This window comes from Cervus elaphus, chromosome 18 (genome assembly GCF_910594005.1).
Source record: "Cervus elaphus chromosome 18, mCerEla1.1, whole genome shotgun sequence".
Lineage (NCBI taxonomy): Eukaryota > Metazoa > Chordata > Mammalia > Artiodactyla > Cervidae > Cervus > Cervus elaphus.
Window position 1 is genome coordinate 73,359,037 of NC_057832.1, and position 20,821 is coordinate 73,379,857.

Below are 20,821 nucleotides of genomic sequence, written 5' to 3' on the forward strand. Positions count from 1 at the left end.
TGTTTGGGTAGCTCAGGGAAATTGCTGTTGGCACAGGGCTGAATGTGAATGTGGGATGGGGGTGGGCTTAGGGTTAGGTCTTAGGAGCTCTCCAGTTCCCCGAAGTGGCATCCACGGTGAGAAGAAGGGAGTGGGAGCAGTCTGCTATCCGTGGTACTGAAAGTTTCAGTCCGGCACAGTGACCTCATTCCTTCAGTAAATACTGCTTCTGGCCCTTCCCATCTCCCTGTCAGCACCTTTCCGCCCTCACTTCTTGTCATTTTCTTTCCAGATAGCCAGTGACCACATTGCTGCTCCTCCACCACAGTCTCACTCATCCCCACGCCCCACCTGACTCTTGCACTCTGTCTCATAACTACCACTAGAAAAATGGTCCCTCATGGTCCCCATCTCCCATACACTGCTGGTTCGACTATCAGAGATAGAAGTGCCAACCTCAGGAGTGCTTAAAAGTGACGTATGGATGTCTGAGGTTGTTACAATGGCTTGAGGGTACTCCTGGCGTTTAGCAGATTGAAAAGTCCCGTGCAGCAAATACTTGACCCGCCTGGAATGCCAACACAGCATCACTGAGAAGCAGTTTGCATTACTTTTCATGAGTGGGGAAGCTGAGGGCGAAAGGAATGGGACTTAACCAACATCACTTAATCAGCCAGAGACAAAACTACAGCTAGAATGTAGGCTTCCATTTTCTCCCAGCCAGGCTCCCAGACCACTCAGGTGACTGCCCAAACCAGAAACTCTCATCAAAGTGTCAGCATCTGAAAGGGAGAGAGCATATTGAAATGGGGGCTTTCAACAGGCCAGGGCCACTCTGGGGGCAGAGTCCTGTCTGCTGCCAGGGTTAGAGTCCGGGCTTTCCAGACCACAGAGCCCTGGAAGAGAAGACCTTGCCTGCATCATACAGACCCTGATGCCCCTGGAAGACTGCACTGCACACCATTGGCATTGATCTTTGGTGGGGGCACCTGTGTTGCTGTGGTAATAGGCACCCACCTTGCCGCCTCCATCCCCACAATTCTGGCCTGACCACCTGCCCTCAGACACTCCATGCCCATCTTCCTTTGGTCCCCAGGGGGGACCCTTCCAGTCTTCCTTTCTTCTGTCTGAGGCTGTGCCTGAGGGCTCAGCATCCTCATTAGCCAACTCTCCCGAAGTGCTGGGGACATCTGTCTTCCAGCCTCCTGGTCCTCAGTGTGTATAACCAGAGCCTTATTCCCAGCACGACTGGGTCCCCAGAGGGCAAGCCCCCTCACACCACTGCATCCCACTTCTCAGACCCTACTTTCCCAGGTTTTGCCAGATTTGAATTAATTTGATTCAGTCCAAATGTACTCAGTGGCTCACTCCTGAGGCAGGATCTGTTGATTCCAGTATGGTTTCTGTCTACTTGTCTGTCCCCAGGGAGCTTAAGTTCAGTAGCAAAGAAAAGAACGATCAATTCTAAAGAGATGAAGCCCATAGTGAATGATGGCAAATGCTCTAAAAGATTTTTCTTTTTCAAAGGGTGTTGTACCATAGCAGATTGTGAAGTAAATTTAGGGGGTCGTGACTAGCATTTGGGTATAAAATACATATAATTCATTAAAAAAGAATAGAAAGAAAATATTATAGCCATGGTAAGATAAAATTTGCTTTGTGAAACTGGATTCGGTCATGTGAGGGATATGTGTGTGTGTGCTCTGGACTATGATATGAAATGGATGTGCTGCTTTAGTTCAAGGGCAATAGAGTGTGAAGACCTATGTTTCAAGAAATGGGAAGACATAGAGGAGGTGTTTAGAGGGAAAAAGAAGAGATTACGTAGTACCCTAGGTACTGGGGAAGCCTCCAGGAGGAGGTGGCATTAGAGATGGGGGTTAAAAGAGAGGTAGGATTTTGTCAGTGAGTAGTGGGTGAGAGTCTCTAGGGGTGGTGTGTGTCAGGCCTGCTGGTGCAAATATCACCAGCCACGTGGAGAGGTAGTGATGGGTCAGGAAAGTTCTGCTGGGGCCCGAGTGTCAAGAGCCTTGATTAGCACACCAGGAAGGTTGGACTTTATTCTCCAGAGTGATAAAAAGCTGTTGATGGCCTTTATTGGGCTTCCCAGGTAGCTCAGTGGTAAAGAATCTACTTGCCAATGCAGGAGATGTAGGAGTTATGGGTTCAATCCCTAGGTTGGGAAGATCCCCTGGAGAAGGAAATGGCAACCCACTCCAGTATTCTTGCCTGGAAAATCCTCATGGTCTGAGGAGCCTGGTGGGCTACAGTCCATGGGGTCTCAAAGAGTTGAGATGACTGAGCATGCACGCAGCAGCAGCAGCAGATGGCTTTTATTTAGAAATCAACATGAAATGGGGGTAAAGAACAGAGGGTTGAGGGGAACAAGCAATGAGGCAGGGAGGCAAGAGAGGAGGCTGCTGTACCCGTCCAGGCAAGATGATGAGAGAGGAGGCGGGTGGGGGGGCGAGGGGAGGGGTGGACTTCAGGGGAGAAAAAAAATAAAGGAGGAGACAAATTCCATAGAGCTTGGTACCCCAAGGGCATTGATGTAAAGGATCAGAAAGGCCTCAGATCTGCAGCCTCTCTAGCCTGACCCCTCCCATCCTCAAGCCCACCCATGGTCAGTACCACCACAAGATGCCATACTTGGGAGATGAGTATTCTCAGCTTAGGGGTAAGAATTGATGCCTCGAACTGTGGTCCTGGAGAAGATTCTTGAGAGTCCCTTGGACAGCAAGGAAATCAAACCAGTCAATCTTAAGGGAAATCAACCCTGAATACTCGTTGGAAAGACTGATGCTGAAGCTGAAACTCCAGTGTTCTGGTCATCTGATGTGAATAGCTGACTCATTGGAAAAGTCCCTGATGCTGGGAAAGATTGAGGGAAGAAGAAGAGGGCATCAGAGGATAAGATGGCTGGATGGTATCACTGATGCAATGGACATGAACTAGGGCAAACCTCAGGAGATGGTGAGGGACAGGGAGGCCTGGCATGCTGCAGTCCATGGGGTCGCAAAGAATTGGACATGACTGGGCAACTGAACAACAACATCCTCAGGGAGCCCCACACTGACCTGAGACACCAGACTCATGCACCTGAACAACTCAGGTCCAGGTCATATGCAAGAGCTTAAGTGTGGGGCTCAGGCTGTCAGGACTGAGGAGCATGGAGGTATTGGGAGACTCAGGAGAAAGAGACTCTTTAGACGGAAGCAATCAAAAAGTCCTTCCTGGAGGAAGGAGCTTAGCACTGAACTTCTGGAAGGCTGGATAACATCTAAGAACACATCCAAAGAAGATAAAATTTTCTGCCTTTTGGACTACAGCCAGGATCAGAGTCTGTCTCATCTTACCCAGGCCTGTTGAGAGGGACTCTAAACCCCTATCAGGGAGGGACTGTTCATTTAATAAAAGCACCCACCCTCCCAAAATGCCTTTCCATTGGTCCTTTTGGCTTCACCCTATACTCTTCCTTAGTTCAGTGACATCACTGATCCTATGCATCACATTCTCTTAACATACAACTTTTCTGTATATAACAAGCCTGTCGGAGGAGAGACCCCACTGGGGCTGGGTGCCATGGTTAGGGGCAAGGAGCTGGTGTCCTTGCACTGGGTCAGAGTCAGTGTCAGACCAACACTGGCCTAACTAACTCATACCCTGGCCAGGGACCTCGCTGACAGGTGACAGGCCCAGGAGTCCGGAGTAGGCCAGTAACAACCCCAAATTTGAAAAACCTATGAGCTCAAATTAAAAAAACAATTAGGCTAATAGAATCTCCGCCATTGTTTCTGCTCTTCAGCAAGTGTGCCTTCATAATTTCATTGCTTTTAACTCACTGTTAGCTCAGCGGAAGTGGATTTTTAAAGTAACGTAATTATTTCAGAATTCATTGCTTCCAAAAACAATCTAAGGTTCCCCCCTCCAGCTCTGTGACTCTGTGCTCTGTGAACCATTTATTTTAATTAGCTTTGTATTGTGATTCAAACGTAAGCGCAAAAGAAAAATCCACAAACAACTGCCCATTAGCCAGAGAGCAGAACCCTGGAACAAATTACCCCTAAACAATGGGTGGTTTGGAGTTTCTGAGTAAGCGGGGGAGGTAAGGTACAGAAAACAGCAAAATGCCCAGCCGAGCCAAGGCAGCAGAGGGCTTTGAAGTTATCAGGTATGAGAGGTTCCTTCTGGCTGGAGGTGACCTGGAGAGGGTGGCTACCTGGAGAGGGTGGCTTAGGAGCTAGATCTTGACAGTCAAGCTAGGATTTAAAGAAAATATGAGCATTCTTTGAACTTCGTACATCCCCCTTCAATAAAGCCCTCACTTCTCTATATCAGACACAGATGTTCTGAAATTCTTTTCCCACATCGCACTCCAACTTGAGCACAGAGGCAAGTTCTCAAACATGTAGAGATCACGTGGTGGCCTCCCAGGCAGCTGCAGCTCAAGGTCAGCAGCACAGTCTTGTTGCCCCAAATTGCCGTCATTCCTGCCACTACCCAGTAGCTTAGAGGCTAGGAACATAAGCCCTGAATTGGACCTTCTGGGTTTGAATCTTCTTATCTCTGAATCCTTGGCAAACTGCTTGATTGCCTCGTGCCTGACTTTTCTCATCTGTAAAATGGGTTAATCTTAGTACGTCCTCCATGGGGTTGCTGTGAGGATTGAAGGGGCAAGTGTAACTAAAGCAGTTAAAAGAGGACTTGGTACAGGGCAGACACCTGCTGTGTAAACAGTGACTGTCGTGAACATGAAAGTGCTGATCCTGAGGGGAAAGTATGGATCTCAGGAGCATAAAATGATTGTGATAAGTTTGGAAACTATTCATCGTGCTGAAAGTAGTGAGTCTTCAGCCACATCCCAGGCTCACTGTGGGGTTCAACCTTTTTTTTTAATGTTTATTTACTGCACCGGGTCTTAGTTGCAGCACATAGGATCTTCAGTCTTCATTGAAGCATGTGGGATCTCTAGTAGTGCCATGCAGAATTTTTAGTTGTGGTATGCAAATTCTTAGTTTCAACATGTGGGCTCTAGTTCCCCAACCAGAATCAAACCTGGGCCCACTGCATTGGGAGCATGGAGGCTTAGTCATTGGACCACCAGGGAAGTCCCTGGGGTTCAGTTTTGAACAAAATTAAAGAAAATGTACAAATTGCTAATCAAAGATTGTATCAGAAATGGGTTTTAATCATGCCTTTCAGCCACCCCGGGTGGTAAGCCTTCTATGCACTTTTCACATTAATGACTTTCACGTGAACGTACAGACGTGTTGTGTTTGCAGGTCTAGAGAGCCTGAGACGTAGGGACCTTAACCTGTGGGTACCAGGGAGCCAGGGAGAGTTCTTAAAAAGTGACTGCCACCCCTGCTTGGCGCTGGCCATCTTTTGTAGGGAATGCCTACCGAGAGTGCTTGGAGAATGGGACGTGGGCCTCGCGGATCAACTACTCACAGTGTGAACCCATTCTGGATGATAAGGTGAGTGTCCCCACCTGCCCCACCCTTGGTCCTTGTATAAGTGTAGGACTGGGACAGAGCACAGAGGATGCCAAGGGGGCAGAACCAGTCCTTGTGTCGGCCACCCACCCCTTTTTGCACCTCTTGTCCCTGCCTTTATGTCCTGTCCTGTGCTCAGTGACATTGTGGTGGGCAGAGAAGGGGACACAGAGCCCCACCTTCGGGAGAGCTCGGCTGGTGAGGGGCCCAAGCAAGGTGGCGCATGACACACGCAGGGAATGACCATGTGACCAGTGTCCCCACATCTAACAGGCTGTGTGACTCCTCTCCTCTGGGCCTGTTTCTCCTTCTTGCATTCTGATTCTACGACTCCATGTGGAAACAGGTGCAGGGCTCAGAGGGGTATTCCCTGCAGGAAGCTGCGCCCCCCTCAGGCTTCACCCCTCCCCTTGCTCTGGAACTGGATTCCGTACTGTCTGTGGTGCCAACCTCCTCCCCTTTGAAGCTATTTCTCAACTCCTGACTCCAAAAGATACATCCCACCTCCATCTTCCTCCTCATTCACCCTTTACAGCCCCCAGTGAGGCTGTAACTTTCCCCCAAAAGAAGTCCACATTCAAAGAAAAAACATTTGTCTTCCCTGAGAAAGTGATTCTACAAAATGTGAGCCAAAGGAGGTCTACAGTGAGGCCACAAGAGGGGCAAGCGGGACGGTCATAAAGGAGAGAAAGTGGTCCCCTCCAGCCCTCTGCCTTCACTCCCCATCTCACAGTGCTTGAGATGTGAACACTGGTAAACCAAAGTGAGGGTGGGGTGTCGGGATAGCCTGCCCCGACAGGAAGGACTATCTTAATCATTGCCTTTGTTTAGAATTGCCAGCGAGTAGTGATAAAGCAGACTGACTTTTGTTTGGCCTTGATACTGTTCTTAAAATCTCTACAGACAAGACACCCTCTCACAGCTGTACCCAGGGCAGACCGATCCCATGGGACCCCCAGACCTGCCATACATAGTTCACTGCTTCAGAGATGGGAGGGCGGGTTGGCTTCATTATACAGAGTCCCAGAGGTATAAGTCAGTGCACTCTGAGGGGCATCCCGTTCGGGTGTGAGCTGAGACAAAACACAGGTGTAGCTACTTCCATTCCAGAATTAAAAATGAAATAGAAGGGACAGGGTGGGGAGGGAGGAAGGAGTGGGGTTCAGGATGGGGGAACACATGTACACCTGTGGCTGATTCATGTTGATATATGGCAAAAACCACCACTATATTGTAATTAACCTCCAATTAAAATAAATTAATTACAAAAATAAAATAGAGTCTACATCCCCACAACTCTGGCCTAGCTCAGGATACGTTGTGTTCAGATCTGCCCCAAATTGCATGTTGGGACTCCTGAACACAGCCGTTCATACCAAGAGCCACACAGGGCCGACAGGAGAGAGCTGTGGGAGCCAGGTGTCTAGTGCCCCCAAGGTCAGGACGCACTGGGTGGCCATCGCTAGAGAACCCACGTGCCCCAGGCCTCCAACTGCCTGTGTGTCTGTCTGTCTGTCCAGCAGAGGAAGTATGACCTGCACTACCGCATTGCACTCATCGTCAACTACCTGGGCCACTGCGTGTCCGTGGCAGCCCTCGTGGGTGCCTTCCTGCTTTTCCTGGCCCTGCGGTGAGTCCACCCCACCCCTGCTTTTTCTCCCCCCGCCACCATAGCATCTCCTTCACCTATCTCAGACATTCTCACCTCCACTCTGGCGACCCTGGGGCCAATGGACAAAAGGGGCTTGGGGAGGTACCAGAGCACTGACCACTAGCAGGCATGCAGAATGCAAAAGGGCTGCTGGCCCTGGAAGACTGTCTTGCCTTCATCCCAGGCTAAGTCTCTCCCTCACCTCGGGTCAGAGGGAGGGGCACAGGCCCAGCTGACCCCTGTCCCCTGCCCCAACTGAGCTCTGAGCCCAGGTGCAGCCTGTCCCGGCTGACAGCTATCCTGGGTCTCACACAGGAGCATTCGCTGTCTCCGGAACGTGATTCACTGGAATCTCATCACCACCTTTATCCTGCGGAATGTCATGTGGTTCCTGCTGCAGCTCATCGACCATGAAGTGCATGAGAGCAACAAGGTCGTGGGTGGAGGTTTGGGGCTGGGCCTGGGGGGCTCTGGGGGCTCCCATCTCTCTCACCCCATCTTCACATGCAGACCTGAGCCTGAGCTCACCTCTACCCCATCATTGTCCCTCCAGAGCTGGAGGTGGGGGAATGGGGCTCCAGGTGGGGTCTTGAGAGCAGCTCAGACCAGACCCCAGACTTTGGTTTATCCTGTTCCACTCCCTGTCTTGTGCATTTAGTACCTCCCGAAGATCCCTTAGAGGAAAGGAGGCTGAAATGAACCTCTATTGAGCTTTAGCTCACTTGATTCCAATTAGAGAGTTGTAGGAATTTTCCTACATGGAATTTTCCAGACCTGGAAACTGAGGCTCAGAGAGGTTAGATGACGTTGTTATGATGCCTCTGCAGCTGGGCCATCAGGACATTGAGCAGAACAGCGCGTTAGCTGCCCGCTCTGGATTTGTGTCAACCGCTGTTGTACTGCGTCCAGGTTGTGAAACCAGAGCCTAGAATGGAGCCATGCACAGAGCTCTTCTGTCCACTATTAGACACTGCTCAATACGTTGTCTTTGGATGGCTAGTCCTGAGCACATACCCAGCCTGGTTTGCCTTTTGACTTGGCCCCTCCTCAAGCCTTGCCTCAGCATCAACAGAATTCAATCAGTTTGGGGTGTCATGCAGCCCACTGTTGGCTTGTATTGACAAGGCATTGTTAACCTGGGGGCGGGGAAGCAGGAAGAAGATCTGCGGAGGAGCAGATCTTAGGAGTCCTTGCTCAGCAGGACTTTCTCAGAATAGAGAAGACAGACGGCCACATGGAGCCCAAGATCAGGGCTGGGATCATGGAGGGAAGCCACAGAGGCTGAGATCAGCTCAGCTGATGCTCTGACAGCCGAGGCTATTAGAGCCTGACAGAGAGGGGCTGAGCCGTCCACAATCCATTCCCATGGCAGGGCTCCTCTGACCACCATTGCCCATGTCCTCAGCTCTGAGGGTGCCCTGGGGACAAATCCCTAAGAAAGATGGCCAGGGAGGGTCCATTGAGAAGAGGTCTGGCCTGAAGCTGGACCTGGCCATGGCCCACGCTGGCTCTGGGCAGGCTTGTCCTCTGAGGGAGTGGTAGTAACCCTGCTCAGAGGGACAAGGACAAATTCCCCTTAACTGAGAAGGCACTTGGCAATGGCATTCATTTCGTGGTGCCTGCCTTTGCCACCTCCATCTCCTGGAGCCAGCCTGTAGGATGGCATTATCTTTTTCTCTACAACACGGTGAGGTTCGGAGAGGTATGGCCACTTGCCAGAGGCCCCAGTGTTAGTGAGGCCCCAGCTCCAGAGACAACAGCAATCACGCTAAGCCCAGAATTTCCTAAACCTGGGAATCTGGGAGGATCACCTCCAGAGCTGTGGCTCACCTTCATAGACCCTGTACTGTTTCAATAGCAGTCTTTAAATTGACTCACTAATTTTTTTCTGCATGAAATTTCATAGTCCATCCCTAAATGGAAACCAGGCTGATTTGCTGTGAACTGAAGGTGATCCTTGAAAAAATAGGCTTCCCAGGTGGCTCAGTGGTAAAGAATCCACCTGCTGAGGCAGGAGACATGGGTTCAATCGATCCCTGGATCGGGAAGATCCCCTGGAGGAGGAAATGACAACCCACTCCAGTATCCTTGCTGGAAAAATCCCAAGCACAAAGCAGCCTGGCAGGCTACAGTCCATGGGGTCGCAGAGAGTCGTACATTACTGGGCTACTGAGCCCAACCCACATGCTGGAGAAAATGACAGTGATACACAGCAGTGCGGTTCAGTTCTAGCCTCTCCCTGCAGAAAGCTCAGAGCCAGACTCCCACTTTCTTTTATGAAAAAGGAGATTAGAAATCACCAGGGAGAAGTCAGACACCCTGGTGTCAGGGGAGCCTGGCCCCTTAATCTGAAAAACTGAAAGAGAAATGATGAAGGATGAAGCTTCCCAGAATGAGATTCGAGAGTGTTTGTGTCCGTGACCTAACGCAAATGACTCCACTCTGTCAGCACCCGAGCTGCGCACGGGGCCTTGGCTCCAGGCAGCTGCTGACTGCTGCCTGCCCCTTGCAGGTCTGGTGCCGCTGCATCACCACCATCTTCAACTACTTCGTGGTGACAAACTTCTTCTGGATGTTCGTAGAGGGCTGCTACCTGCACACGGCCATTGTCATGACCTATTCCACCGAGCGCCTGCGCAAATGGCTCTTCCTCTTCATTGGATGGTGTGAGGGTCCCGGGGGGCCTGCAGGGTCTAGTGGGGAGAGGATTCTGCTGACCGGGTCACCTCCTTTCATCTTGGGTCCAAGGACGGGACCATGTTGCCATCTACCATCCCCAGGATAGTCTGAGGAGGCAGCCACTCTCCTCCAAGTGGACGAGGGAGAAGCAAATAGTCCCTCCAAGAGGACAGTCCACAAATGGTCCTCCTCTTCTTGCTTGGAATGGCTGATCCAAAGACCTTTGTCTCTCACCTCAAAAGAGAAGCTGGCCAGCTCCACTTCTCTATCAAAAAATCTCAGAAAATCACACTATCCCCTCATCTCTCTGACCTGCTTGGAGGGGATAGCTGAGAGTAGGGGAGGGGTGTGGCAGGGGTCTAGGAACGGGGCCCCCCAAGGTCCTAGATGGCCTGCAGTTGAATGATTGGAAACAATGTCCTAGCCCTTTGTGGTCCCCATACTCTGTGTTCTACAAGAGGGTCTCCTGACCATCTCTCTGTCCACTGCAGCTTTGTCTGTCCTTCTTTTAGGTGTCCCCTGCCCCATCGTCATTGCCTGGGCCATTGGCAAACTCTACTACGAGAATGAACAGTAAGTAGGACTGGCCAGCCGTGGGCTCTGGCCAGACCACGGGGTTGGACCTGCAGCCAAGCCAGGACATATTCACTTTTCCGTTGTTTTAAAATTGAAAAACTTTCCCCAGAACCCAGAGGTACTCATGTGATAGGTGTCAAGTCAACTTAGTGGAATTGAGTTAGGAATCATGGTTCCTTTAGGCATCCAATGCATGACCCTCTTGACCTTTGGTAAGGCCTCCTCCTGGAGTTGGGTGTGGTGAGCCTGGCCTGGGCCATATGGAGGAGGCCAAGGACTCCCAGGTTTCAGGCCAGAGCACATCCAGGATTGTGGCATTGAGCCACTCACAGATGCCCCGGGTCAGGCCAGTGGACGCTTGTTTTACTCTGCACCCCAGTCTCTGCCTTGGGTACAGTGTTCCATGCTGGGACCCTCTGCACCAGAGACTTTGAAATAGCCTCAGCACAGATCTCGGCAACAGAGCAGCCAAGGAACAGCGGGGAAGTTGGGAGCCACCCACTGAGAGAAGAGAGGACGAGGAGCGTCAGTCTCGATGCTCAGATCTTCTTGCCGTCTCCAAGGCTAGAGACAACAGATGAGGTTTAGGGGTGGGGGCAGTGATGGGGTAGGTTCCAGGCTCCTAGCAATAAAGGCTGCCCTAGAGTGAGAGGGCTGCCTTGAGAGGTAGTGAGCTTCCCATCATGGGGGCATTTAAGCAAAGGAAAAAAATCCCTGTGCTAGGAGGGCAGCAGTGAGGGTACACAACTAGGCAGTGTGCACTGGATGGCCTCCAAGGTTGTGGAAGACATAGAACTTTCTGAAGTCTGTGGGGCCCTTTCTGAGGTCCAATAAGAGTTGCTGACAGAGCCAAACTGGGTCCTGGGCTAACCCTGACCCCAGGCCCTGAAGCTTCTCCACTCCTGGCATCCCCAGGGAATAGCCAACCAGCGTAGAAACAGGCTTCCTCCCCTGAGTGAATGAGGCCGGGGATGCACCAGGAGAAGGCTCCCGCCTCCGCACCTGCGGTTTTGTGTGGCTAAGTGCCTGGCACAGGAGATGCGTGTTCCCGGCAATGCGGGAACAGGTCGTGCAGGTGGTTGGGCTTTGGGCCAGCGAGGGGGAGACCAGCTCTCCATTCATGAGCCTCTTGTGGGTCCAGGCCTGGGCCCAGCAGACTGGGATGGGGTTGGGGGAGTGAGGAGGAGACCCAGACCCTCTCTCGGTCTACCTGAGGAGACCAGACCCTCCACGTAGGGCAAAAGGCAGCTCAGGAGTGACCCAAGGAGGTCAGTGGGTCTGGGGCTGTCCATCCAGGCTTTAGGGGGAGGAGCAGCCATGGAGATGGGGTCTCAGAAAGGATCAAGCCAGGGGACCCTGGCTTCAAGGCTGCAATGGTCCCAGGCTCTGGTTCAGCAGGCCACTTAGAGCCACCCCATCTTTGCAGGTGCTGGTTTGGCAAGGAGCCCGGTGACCTGGTGGACTACATCTACCAGGGCCCCATCATCCTCGTGCTCCTGGTAGGTCCTCAGTGGGAACTGGGATGGGGCTGGGCACCCAGAGGACTGCAGAGGACCCACCACAGAGATGCTGGGGAAGGATGTGGCCTGGAGCAGCCCCTCCCCCGCCCCCCCCAACTCTGTACACAGTACCACACTGCTTGGCTCTCTGTTCTCTCTTTTGCAACGCTCTACACCCTGATGCAGCCCCATTCCCCTCTCTGGCCCTTGGGTTCTTTCTCTGGGCAGAGAGTGGGTCTGACTGGCAGATTTCTAGTCTCTCTGACATCTGACATCCCCTTGCCAGGTTCAGTGTTGAGACAGCCAGGCGGAGGGAGAGGGGGCAACTGGTGGCAAGAGAAGGGTCTGCAGGATTTGGTTCAGCCCAGACCTACCTCTCCCTCCACCCGCAGAGACCTCCTCCAAGGTTCAGCCCACCGCCCCCAGCCTGGAGCAGTGGGACCAAATGAAGCAAAGCATAATGAGCAATTGTTCCTTACCCAGCTCCCCACCCTTTGCCAGAAGTATTCACATCTAAGATATAATTGCAGCCATGTCTCTAAACCACAGCGAGCTTTAATTAAGGTAGAGTTTAAGTAGAGGCTGCATTCTGCAAAAAAATGAACCCATTATATATCATACATTAAAAAAAAAAGAAATGTACAAAAAAGCACCATAAGAAATTGGCATTTACGTAAGACTTATTTCAGGCTTGGTAATTTCAGGCTCCTGTATGTACCAGCTTCTTTAAAGGGCCACTCGCTTCCTGTGGGAAGCTTGAGAGGGAATGGTCATCCCCCTGTTGCACACAGCAGGTGCCTAATGGTCTACCTTAGAGACAATGACTGTTTATCTCTTTTTATCTCCTTATTCTCCACCCTTTTGTAACTTCCTCCAGGATTCATTTGACCCCTTCTTTGGAGTGTCCTTGATAAATATGACTAAGAAGGTTTTTTACCCAGTGCCTGAAACTCTACCATCAGGGCTTCATTCATTTCAGAGATGGAAGCCAGTCATTGTCAGCAGTCAGTTGGGGGGATCATTGTCCTTGGATTCCCAGCTGCAATGAGTCACTGATCCCCACCCCCTCCACCGTGTGAATGGAAACCCCATGAGACCCATCCCTTCCCCACCAGCAGCTGAGAGCCCATTCTGGAGGGAGAAGGCTTCTGATGAGCCTGAGAACCAGCCAAGGAAGACTGACCTGGGTGGGGTTCGAGCCCCCTCTGCAAAGATGTTGGAGAGCAGTGAGGAAATGCAGAGAAGGGGGACAGTCTTGGAAGGCCCAGTGTGTGTGTGTGTGTGTGTCAGTCACTCAGTCGTGTCAGACTCTTTGCCACCCCGTGGACTGTAGCCTGCCAGGCGCCTCTGCCCGTGGAATTCTCCAGGCAAGAATACTGGGGTGGGTTGTTACACCTTCTCCAGGGGAATCTTCCTGACCCGGGGAACAAACCCTGGTCTCCTGCATTAGCAGGCAGATTCTTTACCTTCTGAGCCACCAGGGAGGCCAGGAAGGCCCGATGCCAGGACCCGATTCCCGCCTCCTGTCTATGCTCCCTTCTTTGGTTCCACCCTCACCAAGGGCCTTGTCTTTCCCTGTGGACCCAGCCCACACACTGCTGTGTACATGGACAGGGCTTCCAGGTTCTAAGTTCAACCCTTCTAGAAGCTCTATCTTCATTTCCAGTCCTCACACCCTTGAAGCCTAGAGATATGGATAATGCTCCCGTTTCACAGATGAAGAACCTGAGAGATGAAATGACTATACAAGATTACCACTAATAGCTAGCTGAGCTGAGACCTAAGGGGCAGATCACCCACCACCTCTTGTTGTCCTTTCCATTGGATGCGAGCTTGGTGACCCTGCCACCCCTGCTCACAACTGTCTGAGAGACCCATGCTCGTTTCTGGGTTCTGGGAAGTGAGTTGGCTTGGTTGGGTTTGCAGGAGGCTGTTGTCACTGTTGTCAGCGTGGGAAGAGCACAAGCTCAGTGCTCTCCATGAGTGTTTGAACGTGAGCCGACCTTCCCAGACAGGCTCCGTGGCAATCCTTGCTAGACCAGCAAGGAAGCAGAAGCTCAGAAAGGTTGTCTAAGCAGTTTGCCTAAGGCCACGCAGATTCTAGTTGGAATAGCTGAAGTTAGAGCCATGTGTGTTCATGTGGGAGGTGGTCCTCGGAAGCAGAATGATAGTGAAAGTAGAAGACAAGGAAGGAAGCCAGCGAAGGTGAACTGATGAGCAGGCTTCCTCAGGGCAACAAGTGGAAGAGTCTCAGAACTGACCCTCGGTTGGGAAGCCAGGTTACTTACCCACACATTTCATGTCCCATCAGTGGCTGATGCCCTGGGGACCTGGAATCCCCATGTTTCCAGGCTCCTCTCTGTTTTCTGACCAAGCTAGCTCCCCTGGCACCAGAGAAAGCCCCAACCTGGGAACTGCCCCCTGCAGCTATAGGTGAACGGTGGATGGCACATGAGGTCTGTCTGGCGAAAGACTTGGATCTTTGATCCATGGATGGTGTCTTCCTCAGCAGCATCTCAGCTTCCCTGTTCCAAATGCAGATTCCAGGGCCCTCATCTGCCACTGGGAATCTCTGAGGTGGGTCTAGGATCTGTATTTGGAATAAGCACCTTTGATGTGCATACTCTAGTTGAAGAACCGTGGTGTGTCCAGCGGCCTTGTGGTCAGGGATGTGAGTCATCTGGGCTTTCTCCATGGCCCAGATAGGGCCCTGTCTATAGTTGGACTCAGGACTGGGGCCTCTGAGACGCTATAGATCCAGGCAAGACTAGCAGGCTGGCTATGTTGCTTGAGCCAGTGAATGTGCATGATAAGAAGCTGAGGCCGGGAGAGGTGGGAAGAGGGAGCAGAGATGTCATGGCAGCACCCCAATACCCAGAACTGAAGGGATGCAGAGGACACCCTCAAGGGCTGGGGCTTCCCCTCCTGGCCTGGGTTTAAAGGACAGGAGGAATCACATCTGAAGCCAAGAAGGAAGAGATGCCAGGCCTCCTCCCTCCCCGCCTGCCTCTGCACATGCGCAGACAGGGAAGGTTTGGAAAGTGGGGGGTGGGTGGGTGGTGTCAGTGCCTCTCTGGGGAAGGGAGGAAGGTGCCTGCAGTTAAATGAGGTGGAGAAGATGTTGTAAATGGGGAGGCTGGGAGCCAAGCTCAAAAGGAAAGAGTGACTTTGGGGCTGCACAGACCAGGCTGAGATGGGGTGGGGACAGTGTCACCAACTCCTGCCTGGTGTGAGGAGAGGGGATAAGGCCTTGTCTCCCAGACCCTCCACACCAGCCCCTGTCCTGCCCTTCCCTCACAGAAGGGGCCCCGTAACTCAAAGGTGCTCAGCAACTGCTTATATTGGGTGGATGGGTGGGTGGGTAGGTGGTTAGTGAATCTGTGTATGTTATCTGTTAAGTGAGTGAGAGGGTAGATAAATTGATGAATAGAATGTTGAACAGATATTTAGATGGATGGATGGATGGTTGGATGGATGGGTAGATGAATGTCACACATTAAATAAGTGGGTAGGTGGCTAGAGAAGTTAATAAAACGATGGTCGAGTAATATTTGGATGGATGGATTAAAGGAATGATGGATAAAAGCAAGTGGATAATTGAATTGGTTAGAGGGTTTATGGATGATTATTGAATAAGGTTTAAAATGCAGGGAAATATGGAAGAAATGAGAATATATTTTGATTCCAATAACCTCTATTCTCAGAGAAGTTAGGAAGAATCAGAAAAGGTCAAGTGTTTTGTATCACTTGTATGAGAAAATTAGGATCTACCTATGTGTCCAAGTGACCTCATGATCCAGGAGAATATACCAGAAACCCAGGAGCTAGAGATTAGATGAGCCTTAAGAGGAAGCAAGGTACATTAGGTCATGGCATCCCTGGCTGAACGCTTCCACCACCCCTCACCCTGGGTTCACCAGGCTGTGCCACTGTGGTTCAAGAGCAGCAGGCTGTGACTGAGGAGGCACCCCCCACCCCAGGCCCCTGGAGCATCCTCAAGCTTAGGGGTGATCCAGAGGCCACAGGGATGTCTGTGTCCCCAGACTCCCTGTCTGGGGTCCAGAACTTAGGAGACTTCAGAAATGACAGAGTCTCAGGTCCGGGACAGGAGGGGTGTGTGTGTGTGTGCACACATCTCAGACGTGTGTAGACGCATGACCCAGCAGACACCCCTGGGCTAATATGTATCTTCCTCTTTCCTGGGAGAGATTCCTAGGGTGTCAGGCCCACAGTGCTCACTTTCTTGTCTCCTTGTACTTGGAGATGGATGAAGAGAGACACAGGCATGTCCGCGTCCCCAGATACACACTCACACATGAGCATGCTCCCAGGCAAACGTCCCAGCACAGAGCACAGACCCACATGGAACACTGAGAGGGCAGCACACAGGCACACGGACAAGCCAACACTTGCACGCCTACAGAGACCACACACAGCCTGAAGCTGCCTCCAGAGGCCACACGGGCAGGTCCTGGGGAGAGGCGGGGTGTGGCAGGCTCCGATGCTGAGAGAAGGCTCAGAATGAAGATAAATGAGGCCCTTCTAGGAGCCTCGGAGTCAGCCCAGGAGCCTGTTCATCCCCATGGCCTCAGAGGTGTCTGTGAATATTTTAGAGTTTTCCTCTAAAAATGAATGGTGAGAGATTAATCACTCCTCCCAGCAACTAAGTCACTTATTGCTCCATCTGGCTGGGTCCATGCCACCAGGGCAGGGCCATCCTCTGTCCAGGGGGCCTCCAGGAGCCCCTCAGTTGACACGTGGGAGCCCTGCAGCAGGGCAGTGTGGGAGGAGGGCCAACCAGGGCCGTCAGTTTCTTTGGTATCCCTGGGGAGGGCACGGATTTGGGGACTCTGAGGAGCTGTGCCTTAGGAAGGAGTGAACACTCCCTCCAAGTCTGTGTTCCCTCCCTTGGGCCTGCGGGTGGAGAAGCAGGCTTTGGAACCCTCAGGTGAGGGGACTGAGGTATCTACCTGCCCTTAGGAGGAAGGAGCAGAGGCCTTGGGACCCCACGCAGGTGCTGGGGTAACAGGTGGAATGGGAGTGTGCATGGGACATGGATTTTCAGGGGGTTGCAGGGGAGAAGGCTGTCTCTCAGCTCGTCCCCACCTCATGGCTCTTTCTTTTTCCCTCCCTGCCCTTCTCCCTCCAGATCAACTTTGTATTTCTGTTCAACATTGTCAGGATTCTAATGACAAAGTTACGAGCATCCACCACATCAGAGACGATCCAGTACAGGTAAGTGATGGGTGCCTCGACCCTCAGCAGGGAAGGAATGAGGAGGCCATCTGGGCCATCCCCCGGCCTCTGGGCAGGACCCTCTGAGTTTCACCTGGGGGCCTCGCTCAGGCTCCCAGAAGAAACACCAGCCAGTGAGGACCCACCTGCAGTGTGGGCTCAGATGGGTCTCGTTACCTTTTCCACCCCCCCAGGAAGGCGGTGAAGGCCACCCTGGTTCTCCTGCCCCTTCTGGGCATCACCTACATGCTCTTCTTCGTCAACCCTGGGGAGGACGAGCTGTCGCAGATTGTGTTCATCTATTTCAACTCCTTCCTGCAGTCGTTCCAGGTGGGTCGCATGGCAGGATGGGGCTGCAGTGAGCTTCGCTGCCCTGGATTGCTCAGGCACCCCTGCCCTCACAGAGCACTTCAGTGGGGCTGGCGCCCGCGGGGTTCACTTCATGCACACTGAAGTACAAGTGTGTGCACACCCAGGGTCAGTTGGGCCCACCCCCGCCTGGACCAGGGTCACCCTTGCCTGCGCCTGCTGCAGGCCCCAGCCCCTGCTCCAAGGACTTATGGCACCCTGTGGCTCACAGTGAACCCTGGTAAACCTGCTCCTTGATGGGGGTGCCCACCCAGTTCTGAACCTCTGGGGTGCCAAGTCAGAGTGTTCCCCCAGCCAACCCATCCCTGCTCCAACCCCCACCCCCCAGGCAGAGCGGCTCCCCCAGCAGGTCACTGACCTCTCCCTCTTCCTTCCCAGGGTTTCTTTGTGTCTGTCTTCTACTGCTTCTTCAATGGAGAGGTACGACGCCTGTCCCAGGGAGGCCCGGGCTTTGAGGTCCTCAGACCTCCCTCCAGGGCAATTTGAGGGGAGTCCCTGACTCTGGAAAAGGGAGGGCCAGAGAAACCACTCAACTTTGGGGAGACAGGAACCTGTCTCAGGGACTCCAACCAGTTTAGAAGGTCAACTCTGCAGGCGGAAACAATACACCATCTCTCCACAATGCACCCGAAAAGCTGGGTGGGCAGGAGCCCAGGCCACAGAGGCTCATGGGAGAGGAAAGCCAGCACATGGGTGATGACAGGAGAGCACTTTCCAGGAGTGAGGTGTGAGCTGTGCATCCAGGCTTTTATGGACCAGGGAGCAGAAAGACACCAGCGCATCCTTTCCCATCTCCCTACTGCTTCAGGGACAACAGGCCTCCAGATGGTTTCAGGGAGCCAGGCTCCAGTGAAACCTGGTGAACTTTACAAAGCCCGGAATCCTAGCAGAGCAGACTTGCAGGAGAGAGGCTCACTCAGGCCTCTGGTGAGTGAGGACCCATAGTGGGTGCTGGGGCAGAAAGCAGATACCCTCCCAGGGCTCGAGAGTTTCCACACACCCCAGAGGAATGCCAGTGACATCCTGAGGCCCCTTTACCTGCCCGTGCACAGGGTGATAGTGGGGTCTGCATGCTGGGGTCTCTGCCAGTTAAAGCAGACCCCAGGTAGGAGAGTCCACAGTGGAGACCAGCATGGGCTGCTAGAGGGCAGAGAGAGAAGGAACCACTAAAGCAAGCCAACAGTGAATGCTTGTGGAGCATTTATTCTGTTTAGCCATGTGACAGGCCCGCATGTGGGGGACATGATCCATTTTGCAGAAAATTCTTTCATTGCAATGCAGATGAGAATAGTGGCACCAGTGACAGTCAGGTCTTAAAATGAGTAGTGCTCCATCTCCGCTGCATGCTGGGGTAAGCAGGGCGTATCTTGCAGGGGCATAGAGAAGATCAGGGCTGCAGAGGACATGCAAAGGACCCTGCTTTTGGAACCAGCCCGTCCCTGGGCGTGAGGGTGGCAGTCAGGTGGGTCACCTCAGCCTCCCGTGAGGGCCCAGCAAGAGGCAGGGGGCAGGGGAGAGGACTGGCTGGGACCTCAGGATCGTTCCCCCCCTCCCCTGCAGGTACGCTCAGCTGTGAGGAAAAGGTGGCACCGCTGGCAGGACCATCACTCCCTCCGAGCCCCCGTGGCCCGGGCCATGTCCATCCCCACGTCGCCCACGCGGATCAGCTTCCACAGCATCAAGCAGACGGCCGCTGTATGACCTCTGAGTGCCCCCATCTCGCCCATCACTTGACCACCAGAACAGCATCCCCATTTTCCTCCAGCACCTTTCTCTGGGTTCTTCCAGCCATGCAGGCCCTGGTGGGGGCAAAGAGAAGGGAAGCACAAGTGGGGTCTCAGGAACCAGGGCCGGCGGGGCCCCAAGTCTCAGTGCGAGAGGGAGATGAGCTGAGAAGTCACAGGAACCCCCAGAGATGAGCAGGTCACAGATCTTCAGGCATTGCCCACACCAGCCTCTGGCTGGATCCTTACTGTCACCCTGTTACAAGACGAAGAACTGAGGCCCAGAGCCAGGAAGGGCTTTCATGACAGACCAGGGGCTCCTCTGCCCCCACTCACAGCTAAGGGTCTTCCCACCAGCAGCAGGGTGATGGCTGGCCCCTCCAAGCCATCTGCCTCTGTGTTCAGTGGCGCCCCCTGCAGTTGGAGGGAGGCACAGCAGCTGAAGAGATGAATTCCGCAGGCTTCATCCCAGGGACTCTGAACCTAGAGAAGCCTCACCTACCCCCCACCCCGACCCCATCCTCCTGCCCCTCGGGCTCTTAGAAGGATATGCTGCCTCCTTTCCTGAGGGGCCTCTTCTCATCCTGGTCCACAGATTCAGAGCCTGGGGGAGGGGCAGGTGAGGAGGAAGATGCTGACAGGATGGCACATACTCTTAGTACAGGACGAAACGGGAGGAGAAGTCTGGGGGGTGAGTTGGGTGAAGGAGTAGGGTAGAAAGAGCAGAAACCAAAGTCCGACTCTGGTGACTGGAACTAATCTCTCAGCCCCGACCTGAGGCTGGGCTTCAGTCTCCCCTTCAGAAACGCCTGTGCTATCTGAGAAACAAACCATGCTATTGTAGAAACGCAGCCTCCCCTCGGGGGAAGGGGTGCTGTGGGCCAAGGGTGGTGGGCCCAGTCCACCCTCATTTGCAGAGACTCTCGCCCTGGCCTGGGGCCCCTCTCCACCAATGCCTGCAGGTCTGTCCCTTATGTTCACCCAGGCCAGTGTCTGCCCTTCCTGCTAACCTGAAGGCAGTTTAATTCAGCACTAAGGAGAGGTTCATCCCAGCAGGCTGCGGTCTGTTCTTGTTTCCTGTTCTGAAGTCTTGAGGGAGGTATAGAGCTGGCCCCTGCCGTCTCCATGGGTAATAACCATGGCTGGCTCCATCTGCCCTTCCCTCCAGGAGAGGGTGGGAGTCGAAGGCCAGGAAGAGCCATCAGGCTGGGGTTTGAAAGAGCTTTTGCTCTTGGCATACCGCCCCCACCCCATATTTTTAAAATTATGTATCTCATCTTGCACCTTTTTAAGTTGGCATCTAATATTTTTCACATGAATTTTAAAACTTGTGAAGGATGTGATTTCTGGCATTTGGTAAATATTTACATTTTAAAATAAAACTACCACAATGCTTTACAATACATCATCTGAAATCCAAACAGTGGTGATTTAATACTCTCATCTATTAAAAAAAAAATGCAACCTGTTCTTCCTTAACAACTGGAAATTTTAGGATGTTCCTTTTCTCTTGAAACTTGTACTTTCATCCCATTCCCCCTACAGAATTTCTTAGTAATGCAGCATTTTTTATGGTTGAAAGTTTCTCACCTTATCATACTTCTCTGCCACAAA

General features: G+C 52.6%; 1 protein-coding gene across 1 annotated transcript in view; it reads left to right on the top strand.

Annotated features, from left to right (window-relative positions):
- CRHR2 (corticotropin releasing hormone receptor 2) overlaps window positions 1-20,610 on the top strand; it is a 45,044-nt gene extending 24,434 nt beyond the window's left edge. Inside the window, exons 4-13 of the mRNA XM_043873372.1 lie at window positions 5,371-5,456; window positions 6,995-7,104; window positions 7,441-7,558; window positions 9,638-9,791; window positions 10,317-10,377; window positions 11,807-11,879; window positions 17,029-17,114; window positions 17,309-17,444; window positions 17,862-17,903; window positions 19,044-20,610. Coding sequence (XP_043729307.1) covers window positions 5,371-5,456; window positions 6,995-7,104; window positions 7,441-7,558; window positions 9,638-9,791; window positions 10,317-10,377; window positions 11,807-11,879; window positions 17,029-17,114; window positions 17,309-17,444; window positions 17,862-17,903; window positions 19,044-19,184 — 1,007 coding nt within the window. The 3' untranslated portion in view covers window positions 19,185-20,610. The remainder of the gene's footprint in view (window positions 1-5,370; window positions 5,457-6,994; window positions 7,105-7,440; window positions 7,559-9,637; window positions 9,792-10,316; window positions 10,378-11,806; window positions 11,880-17,028; window positions 17,115-17,308; window positions 17,445-17,861; window positions 17,904-19,043) is intronic.
- Window positions 20,611-20,821: the final 211 nt, after the last annotated feature.